The sequence below is a fragment of the Diadema setosum genome, chromosome 20 (genome assembly GCF_964275005.1).
Source record: "Diadema setosum chromosome 20, eeDiaSeto1, whole genome shotgun sequence".
NCBI classification, from domain to species: Eukaryota; Metazoa; Echinodermata; class Echinoidea; order Diadematoida; family Diadematidae; genus Diadema; species Diadema setosum.
In genome coordinates, this window is record NC_092704.1 from 31,026,310 (window position 1) to 31,037,578 (window position 11,269).

Sequence of the window (11,269 nt, forward strand, 5' to 3'; positions counted from 1 at the left end):
AAGAGATTATTATGTTTTGGTCATCAAAGAAAAAGCACATCCTTTGAATGGGAAATGTTGCTTGTTAAATAAGATGTGTAATAAGCGATCACGGCTTGGCAACAGATATACAATTCAATTTCAATTAATCTTTTCTTTTCCATAACAACCCTTGCTTTGAAGCAATTTCATTTATTTTCTATGTCTTTTATTTTGAGATTATTGTGAAATAGGTACATTTTAATTAGCTATGATTCCAACAAGATACATATTTTATTGACAGGATGTAGCCTCATGTTCATGGGAAAAAATGATCGCTGAGAATGAAAGAGTTATATATCAAGTTCATGAATAATATCAAGGGGGAGCACAAAACGATATTCTTCATTTATTGAAGAGTAAATTGTGTGTTTGCGCATGTTCACCTACATGAATTTAAAGGGATGGTATAGTATTGGTTGAGATGAGGATTGAGCTTTTAACTTTTTGTGAGATACTGGGATACCACTCATAGTATTATAGAGCATACAATTCTAAAGAGGAATTCAATATTTTTTTGATGAGATTGGTTTTGAAATGGTTGAAATATCCAAACACAAGGTAAAACAAAGCAATTCCTAATAAAAGGTGGGTCCCACCTTTTACTAGGATCCCTGTGTTTTTAAGTATCTCAGTCATTTCAAACCAATTTTTATCAAATTAACTCTGAATCCCTCGTAAAATCAATTCTCTCTCACATTTCATAAGAGGTTTCTCATTATCTCACAAAACAGTTGGAAACCTGAGGCCCCATCTCAATCAAAAGTGTACATCCCTTTAACCAGCACCTGTAGGCCCTACTGAGCCTCAACCTCAGCGCCAACAGATTTCATCTACTGCATGTGTTCCAGAGATTATCATTCATGAGAGGGACTATACAGCCACTCAAGGCGATACAAACTTCTTTGACTAGTGCTACGCCATCGTCTCTCGGGACGAATGGATCCCGCCGCCGCCGACGACGACGTAAAATGAGCAACATACTACTCACTGTCAGGTTTAAGACTATAGATGGCGCGATCTATCCCGCCGAGACGACAATTACCCATTCTGATGTTAGTAGTGTTCTACACAATTCATTTCAGGCAACAAAAAGTAATACCAAAGATCCTATACGCCATAGGATCTTTGGTAATACATAATGCAAAGTATGTATTTGTTAATTCATGTTATTGAGCAATTTGAAGAAAAAAAAACACAACATACAAATCATGAGATATAATACAAAATATATATACGGATAATCATATTAGTATACATGTATTAAGAAAACATTGCACACTTTGCAATGAAAATCAATAACAAAGCGATGTTTATATAGTGAGAGGCAAAGCTTGTAAAACGTAGATCACTCGGAAAAAGAAAACCCAACAATATGCAAATATCTAGAATTAATCTAAATGTGTTCTATTAAATCATTTGAAATTGATATACAATGTGTATGATGCTGATATAAAGTATATCATAAACATTACTTGTTTGCAAGTACAAGAAAATATGAATTTAGATAACATAACAATCATTAAGCCGTGTGTACCAAGAAAATAAAGATGACAAGACAACACTACACGTTGCGGCACTCCATATATCAGGACATAATTATCACTTAAACTGACAGATGTTGTGTTTGTGTTTGAAGATATATGGTTCAAGAAACAGGAAATCTAGAAATTCCTCCAAGAAAAGTTATATTATGATCGAAAAAAAAAAACACCAACAGAATTATTGCCCATTCAGGGGTAGAGGACCTATTTAGTATTAAGCTTTAACTGTAATCATACTTATATTTTTAGTTATCATTTTTACAAGCAACTCACAAGTTTATTCCTTAGCCTATTGTCGAAAAATATCTGGCATGACTGTTGCCAAATTATGTTTTTGTCCCTTTTATTCTAATATCTGATCTTGAATCCTCATTTAATCAAAACTAAGATAAAATAAAAATCTGCAACATCATGTAATAGCACAAACGGTACAAAGAATAATACGAAGCACAGTACAATAAAATTCATAATTCCTGAGCATTTTTTTGAGCTTATCTTGAAAAATTAGTGAATATTCGAAATCAAGATTTTCGAAGAAATATTCACTCAAGAAAAAGTATAATCATACATTTATAATGTATACATAATGTCTGATATGTGTATGATATGCATTTTATGGATGATGCATACGAGGGCACGGGATACAGACAATTATCATTACGATTGCTTGCGTTTAAGTCAAATTTGTCTATGGAGAATTGTGTTCGAGAATATATCATATAATTATACATCTAAAAATCATATATATAAAATGTTTACATCCATGTGATTATGCTTATGACATAAAAAGAATCAAACGAGATGAAATGAAATAGACCCTTGAAATGTATGAAACAATTCCCAAAGTCTCTTGCGTCTGAGTTATTCGAGTAAGTATAAGGGCTCTCGTCAAACTAATTGAAAGACATAATTATATATGCATTATGTAAGCACGTCTCTTTCAGTATATGTATTTTACAAAGAGATAGATTATAGCAATCCATTATCTAAAATGCGTTGTGCGAAAATATCAATGAGTTTGTAATAGGTCTGCGACTATAATCCTACGACGCGGCCAATACGGAAAAGTGTTGTTCTGCACAGTGTCCAAGACAGATGTTTCAACTGTTGAACACGTACGTGAGAGACGCATCGTATAATCGGAAACATTAACAAGAAGATCTAAAGCTCGCCATTAGTATTATTCCGTCAAAGCGTCGGGTACCTCGAACATATTTTTTTTTAACCACTTAGTTTTCATTGCAACTGATTGACAAATTGCCCGACATTGTTGCCATATACGTCAATGTAGAGCAATTCGTCGATCAGTCATTATTGTCAGTAGCAGTTGCTCTAAAAATATCTCGGCGGAAGACTTGAATTTGAACATCTAGTTTTCCTTCTTGATAATCGCCTTATAATATAATGTCTCCTTCCGATATTATTTCTTTGTTTCTTTTATTTTCAAACAAGCAAAACGTAGCGCTACATCGATGGGAATTCACTTGCTTTGAATTCATGACTTCTCATGACAGGTATTATATTTGCGTGTCGTCTTCCCAGGCCCCAGACGGACGTTGTTTGTCCGGGTTTTTTTTTTTCGGTATCATTATTATTTCGCGAAGGGTATTTGTGACAGAGATAAAAGGGTGACATCATGACGATATGAATTAGCTGTCTGAGTTTCCAGGTTTATGAGCAAGCATCATTTGGACGACCCATTCCACGGTGAGGTTGACGTCTGGCGACTTCTCGCCCGCCGATGAGGAGAGAAGGTCCATGAGCCTGAAATCAAACATGAAGAAACGTAAAGTGCAGAATTATTTTCATTTTTGATATCGGTCCACTTAAACTGAACGATGAAACACCAGTTTTCTTGTTCATTGGTCCCATCCCTCCCCCCCCCCCCCGTTTCTTCTTTGTCCTGATTTGTCCTAGTCTCAAGAGTCTTGTCTGTTATTTTTTTAAACCATATGTTGTTTGATCTCATGTTTCCGCATAGCGTTTCTGTTATACAGTACAAGATACTAGTAGTCAACACTATCAGGCTAAAATCATGAAGATTGGAGCAAAACTCTTTGGCCCGAATTCATGAAGGGGGTACAAATGAAATCATGGTTTAAACCATGGACAAAAACCATGGAGCGCCAAGTGTCGCATGGAATATATTTCGTTACGAAATCAGTCATTTCGTTGATGAAATTATCATTTTGTAACGAAATGACATTTTGTAACTAAATGAACATTTCGTCCACAAAATAATAATTTTGTTAACGAAATGGTCATTTTGTCGACGAAATGACCAATTTCGTAACGAAATATTCCGTGCGATACTTGGCGCTCCATGGATTTTGTCCATGGTTTAAACCATGGTTTTATTTGTACCACCACCTTCGTGAATTCGGGCCTTTTGAATTCATACAGGACCCTAAATGTCTTTCAAATGAAACTCCCATGCACTCTAGACTATTTTCATCATATCATATTTTCATCATACCATTTTTAGACCTTGCCATTGAGGTTGACATCCTATCAAGCTTGTGAATTTCTAGAAATTTCTAGCTGGAAAGACAAAAAGTCACAATCAATGAGACTGATGATTGCGCCGGTTTATATCATCGGAAATGAACGCATTTTTATCAGCTTGCATACTGTTTCAAACGCTGCCTTAAAGAATGATGTCCATTTTATCCGCCTTGGAAATATTCGTATATAGATAGAAAGAAGAACTAAAATACAAGATGTCTATCGGATGTGCGTATGTGTATACGTAACTATTCTTTACATACATATCCAACACAATTTTTTGATGCTCCTTGATGTAACTTACCTCCGTCGATGTTTTTCATAGAGGTCGCTGTCGGGAAAGCGCTGCAGATGCTGATATGATGCGGAAACAGTCTTCGTATATTCGATGAAATCATCCACATTCATCGTTCGTCTTATCGATATACCAGCAGGTCTTCAAGGGAAAAGAGAGGCAAGGATGGAAATGCTTACATACAGTAGCATTAGATGACACTCAGCATCATGTTCCGAAGTTGTTGATAGGGATGTCATGGATGTTGCAACGTTTATTTGATGAAAATTGGTCTTAAAATGGCCGAGATATCTAAAACAAAGCGATACTATAATAAAAAAGGTGTGACCCACATTTTATCAGGATCGCTTTGTTTTACTTTGATTTGGGATATCTCAGCCATTTCAAAACCGATTTTCGTCAAATGAACTTTGAATTCCTCTTTGAATTGTGTGCTTTGTAACGTTTCATTTTTTTTTTATATCTCGCAAAAAGTTAAAAGCTCAGTCCTCATCTTCACCATCTTTAAAGCTCAAGATGACTACATTAGTCTTTTTACTTCTGTGACGCCATGATACAGTATTATGTAGCTTCTTTCTCAGGAGAAGACGGCTCACAGATTTAAAAAGAAAATCATAACTTTTGCACAGATCATCTGTTTTCCTTAAATCCCACGTGCGTTCTACCAAGGAGATACTAACTTGGTTCTACAAAGTGAAATATCGTTTGTACTTGGGGGTAAATTTCCATTTATTATGTGTTTGTTGTCGTTGTTTTTATGAGTTTTTTAAAGTTATTTACATAGCTCCAAACTGCTCTATGCTTCACCCTCACCGTACTTGGTCCGTGTAATCGATATCCATGTTGTCGTAGAAAGTCTTCATCTCAGCGCGAGTCATCGGCCAGTAGGGGCCCAGCTGGTCCTTGTCGTTGAGCTGGGTCGGTGCGAGAACAGTGCAGTGTCACCATCAGCACCATCATCATCATCATCATCATCATCATCATCATCATTATCCTCATCATCATCAAATATCCTTTTATCTACAATCACCACTATCATCACATCATTCCTGCATCATTACTATCACTACCATCGTAATCATCATCACTGAGGCGCAGCTGAAAACTGAGAATTAGTACCGTTATCACAATAAGCCAGGTCGGGGTTAGCTCATGGGCACATGGGTACACAAATGACCTTTCTACTTTCTCAGTTGGTTAGGCACTCCACTAGTTTTCATGGCGACAGAAGGCGTAGGCTTACCCGACGTAACAATTTATGGAATTCATCAGTCGTGTTCAAACAAGGGATGAAGTTGCGAAGAACAGGTGACCAGAATGATCCACAATAATTAGCACTTTGGAAAGCATCCATTTCATTATCTTGCATTGAATGTATTAACAATCTTTTTCTGTTGATATTGTGAAATAGCGCTCTTGCTGTTGAGGTAGATGTGCTGGCAAGCACCTCTTATAAGGATCACTTGAATAATCATTACATCGCAGATGCTTTTCTCAGTGACTTTAATAATCAACATGTTCTGTTGGAACAAGATGACCTTTTTTCTGCTCATGCTCAAAGTGGAACCCCGAACTGGCTTATTCGAGCTAGGACATCCTCATAATAATGTACGATATGAACTGTCGAAGAGTGCGTCCTATTGGAACATCCATAGATGTCCCGCCCTGGGAACATCCATCGACGCCGCGCTGTTCTTATCTTCTTAGCTTGCCCGCGACAAAAGTGTTAAAAGTTATTAGGCCTATAATAGTGTCGCCGTGAGTACACTGGATAATAAATATGATCCATGCACTTACAAAGCTGTCGTTGATTTCCATGAGTTTCGCCGAGATAGTGGCACACTGATGGGGAAAGCGCTCCTGTACGCATCCGAGCACGGCGAGGCAACCACCGGGCCGCAGGACCCGGTGAACTTCGGCGCAAAATTTTGGATAATCGAACCAGTGGGCTGCGGTGGCCGACAGGACCAGATCCACAGATCCACTGTCCACGGGAAGGGACTCGGCTGGGGAGACGCTTCAAAGGAGAACGATAGTTCACCACAATGTGGATTGAGTGAATGCAGCAATATTAGTGGAACACAACAATGAAGTTTGAGGAAAATTGGACTCGGCCATTTCAAACCCGATTTTCATCAAACAAAATTTGAAGCGTGGTTCATGAAGTGGTTTCTGAGTATTTCGCAAAAAGCTTAAAGCTGAATTCTCATCTCAACCGACACTATACCATCCCTAGTTTTCGTGCCTCCGTAGATAATGATACTAAAAAGGATATAAATCACTTTGGATGTCGCCACTGCTTGATGAGAACACTACACCATTTCGTAATTTCAGGCATGGAAGATAAAGAAAATGCAAAGAGAATTCAACATAATATCATTTTCATCTTTGTTTACATGATCAAAAAGCATAGGCTAATGGTTATGACTGACCTTTCAGAAAGCAGGGGGAATTATGTATTACCCTTATGTCAGTAACGTATTGAAGGAATGTGCATGTACATTTTGTTCAGAAAAATGAATTTTGTGGAACTCTCTTTGTACAAAATCAAACCCTCCCTTTTTCTTTGACTGGGATATAAGATTTTCAAATATTATGATTAGGAAATGGTAAAAAAAAAATCACGCAACAATATTGCAGATTAGAATTCCAAAATATCACTGTAAAAGCTCCTTCGTATTCAGCTGTATTCCCCCCCCCCTAAAATCCCTGTATAGACTAGTTACGGGATGAGAAAATGTAATATTGATCTTGAACATGGAGAAGTTTAATGTAAGATTGTATTATCGTATTATGTTTAACCTATGATGTATCAATCGTTTTGTAGTGATGTAATACTGATATCTTGTCTAGACTGTCGAGTGTTCTATGGATTTTGTTGTTGCCGGCTGATTTTTTTTTTATTTATTTTTTTTTTTTTTTTAGAGTGCCCTCATTTACGGTTACAGTTCGTTACTCCGAAGCTCCATTATTCGAAAGGTTTGTAAATAATGAAAAAAAAAAAAAAACTATTTAAGCTTCCTTATTCGGAAGGTTTGTTATTCCGAGAATAAAATACGGTTCGTCATTCCAAAGGTTCGTTTATCAGAAAATAAGATAAGGTAGGCCTATACTAGTACAAGGTTCATTAATCCGAAACTGCAAGACACGTTTGTCATTCCGAAGTTTCATTACTTTAATCTCACCTTCGAACATGATACCGAATAACGCAACTATTTTTTTTCCATTTTCGGATTGAAAAACCTTCGGAACCCTATTTCATTTTCCGGTTAAAGGGATAGTACAGTTTTTGTTGAGACGGGGATTCAGGTTTTACATTTTTGCGAGATAATCAGAAACCTCTTATATGAGATATTAAAGAGCATACGATTCTAAGAGGAATCAAAAGTTTATTTGATGAAAATCGGTTTTGAAATGGTTGAGATATCAAAAACAAAATCAAAACAAAGAGGTCCCAATCAAAGGTGGGTTCCACCTTTTATTGGGACCTCTTTGTTTTTTGGATATCTCCGCCATTTCAAAATTGATTTTCATCAAATAAACTTAACTTCTCATTCCTCAAAGAATCTTATGGTCTTTAATATTTCATATAAGTGGTTTGTAATTATCTAACAAAGAGTTAGAATCCGAATCCCCATCTTAACCAAAACCAAAACTATATTACCATCCCTTTATGTTAACGAACCTTCGAATTAACGAACCTTATTTCATTTTGAGAATCAACAAATATAAACCTTTGGAATAATGAACATTGGGAAAAAGCGACAAAATTAATGTTCGCTTTAACGAGCACCCATACGAACTACAGAATTTGTGTATTTTGGAATAACGAACCTTCAGAATAACAAAACCTATTCCATTGTCGGATTAAGGACCCTTCGGAAAAATGAACATCACCCGTCATTTATACAGACGATTTTAACTGCAACCCCATGGAAACGATACCACCGTCATCTGCCGAATACAGCCGAATATAAGATTAAACAACAACAACAACTAACCTATACGCGACATTATCTGCCGTCTTCAGAGCATTGGCCTTCTGGATTTGAGTTTCGCTGGCATCGAAACCCAGAACCCTTCTGAAATAAGGCGCCAGCGGCTGAGTGTATTGACCCGACCCACATCCAACATCAGTAGCGAGCTTCCACGGCTTCTTGATCTAAAATTATATTTATGTAAAATAGAAGATACGGCGAATCCACGTTAAAACGGATATGATAGATACACTGATATTTTATTGGTATTCTGTATACGTGTACTGTTATCTATAGGCTTACTATAGTATAGAGTGAAAATGCAAACTAGCTGTTCTTTCTGGTAAACGTTGTTGAAGAGCAATGCGGCAATGTGGTCATGTTGGCTCAGGCGAACATACACTGCAAAAACATCGGTGTTAGATTTAACACCACGGGTGTCCGAATCCCCATCTTTTGAAAAATGTTCACCTGGCACTTCGTGGTAGCTGGTGATATTTTTGACACTGCGCTGGTGTAAATTCAACAATGACACTACATGGTGTTGATTTGATATCGCTGGTGTTAATGTCAATGGTATAACATCCGCCCAGCTTCAATAGGAGACCACACCAACTGGTGTTACTGTGGTGTAAATGTGTTTACACTCTTAAAAAAAAAAATCAAGTACTTTATCGGAAAAGTCTTGATCGTCTTGTTGAAGTTCAAAATCAACAAGAAGAACAGTAACTAAGAAATTATTCAGAAAACAATTTCAAATTTTAACATGACAGCCAGAGGTGTTAATCTAACACCATAAATGAGCACATGAAATGTAAGACCACCTCGGTGTATCATATTTAACACCGGACTTTTTGCAGTGTGATGATGATGTAGAAGGGGGCATACAGAAGAGGAGGAGGACTTAGTTGCGTGAGTTTATACATGTTTGTGTGTGTGTGTGTGTGTGTGTGTGTGTGTGTGAGTGTTTTCATTCTACGTTCAGGGGGCAATTAAGGTGTTATTCCTATACCTTTGGGGAAGTTTATAAGAAGATAAGAGGACATTGGGATGAAGAAAAAGAAATTATTGTTAGTGTTATGATTATAGTATTATGATGCATGTGTAGCTTTTTATCATTATACACGGTAAATTGGTAACTGGTATTAAGATGTTTCATCAGGACTTGAGGCAGTACTGGGCGAGTGGAGTGTATGTGTGTGTGTGTATGTGCTTTTGTTTGTGCGTATGGGTATGTGTTGGTGTGGGTTTTCTTTTTTTTTGGGGGGTGGGATTTGATTGATTATTCAGGATTATGATTTATTTCGGTGGGGGTTGATAGGGCTTCTATAAAAGATTTCATTCTTGAGCTGCATAATGCATTTTTGGCGCCTATTATACTGAAAAGGTGGAATATGAGTTATGTTTTACACATTCCAGTGAAATGTTGTTTTATCTGTCAACATAATTATTCAAATCAATGCACTAAAGTGGAATATAATGCATATTAGCAAATGCATTGTTTTGCTAGAATTGTTTAGTTTGGTGGTTGGACTCAAATTGATTTATCATCATTGCTAAGTTGGTGAGATTCTGATGGATTTAGCACTGATTGTTGATGTTAAAGTGAGAAATTATGGCAGTAAATATTGCAATATGTTGATTTTGTCTTCAACTGTACTTCGAATCCAGAACGGACTGTTTTATTTAGGCCTATGTATGATTTGAAAATGATATCAATAAAGATCAAGGAAACATAAAAAAGTAATATAATACCTGTACCATTTTAAGGTTAACACCGTATTTTTGTCTGTAAAAGAAGTTTATTTCATTTTCGGAATTACGAACCTTATATTTCGTTTTTGGATAACGACCCTTCTGAATATGGTGAACCTTATCCCATTTTCAGATCAACGAACCTTCGGAAAGGCGAACTGTATTCCTGTATTACAGGGCTGCAAACATTGGAAACTAGTTGAGAGTGAGACTCCCATAGGCCAATGCTGTAATTTAGGAGTCAAAATGAGTGAGATCAATAGAAATGCATGCAAATGAAATAAAGTTTTAGAGTGAGAAAGGACCAAAATGAGTGAGTCTCACTCTCATTGAGTGCATGAGAGTTGGCAGCCCTGGTATTATCATTGTACATGAACATACATGTACGCTGTCGCGACGTACCATGTAGGTCCTACAGCGACTGGGCTGTGTATAGTTACCTGCCTGATAACATACAACATCAAATAGGAAGCGTAATGTAAAACAAGGTTATCAGATACAGGTACTCAGTATATACATTTTACCCTTTTCTCCAGACTGCCCGTAATAATCCGCAAGATCTCTGCAGACATTGTAGGCCTCGTAGCCGCGTACCTGGAAGCGGCTGCCTGTCCTTCGAAGTACAGTCGCGTCGCCATTATTCCTTTACTCGCGCAACAACAGGTCTGTCGGCCTTTGTATACAGGTACAGCGTTTTCCCCTTTAACGGCCTACTAGTATGGTTGAGTGTTCATAATATCGGACACCTAACGTTTTTCTATCAATAGAAACGTGAAAAATCTCACAATTTGCCTGAAATTTTACTCACGTGTGGAGAAAATACTCCGAATTCACAAGCGCGCACTGAAAATGCGATCTGAGGTACGCGCTCTAGATGGCGGCTTCGAACGCGTGGTGGGGTGTCATTTTTTCCGCACTCAGTTGCCGGGCTCATATCGACCGACCACCCCGCCCTCTATTGACAATACGTATAAAGCGTACTTAAACACGTTTTTTCGACAAGCTGCTGTTTTTTTCTAGTCGTAATTTTTTTCCCCAATAATATTTGAATATATTTTGAATCCTTCGATATTACTTTTGAAGGACTGTTTGATGAATTTGACTTGATTTTCATTAGGAAACTTTTCATCGTAATTGAAATAAATTAGATGAGTCGGTTTGTTTTTTCACATTCA

General features: G+C 37.1%; 1 protein-coding gene across 1 annotated transcript; it reads right to left on the bottom strand.

Annotated features, from left to right (window-relative positions):
• Window positions 1–1,253: 1,253 nt before the first annotated feature.
• Window positions 1,254–10,680, bottom strand: LOC140243764 (putative methyltransferase DDB_G0268948). The gene is made up of 6 exons (XM_072323433.1): window positions 10,619–10,680; window positions 8,364–8,524; window positions 6,160–6,379; window positions 5,176–5,276; window positions 4,372–4,503; window positions 1,254–3,326 (listed from the first exon to the last, which is right to left on the bottom strand). Exons 1-6 carry the CDS (start codon window positions 10,664–10,666, stop codon window positions 3,212–3,214), a joined length of 777 nt encoding a protein of 258 aa, XP_072179534.1. The 5' UTR covers window positions 10,667–10,680; the 3' UTR covers window positions 1,254–3,211.
• Between the last annotated feature and the right edge of the window lie 589 nt (window positions 10,681–11,269).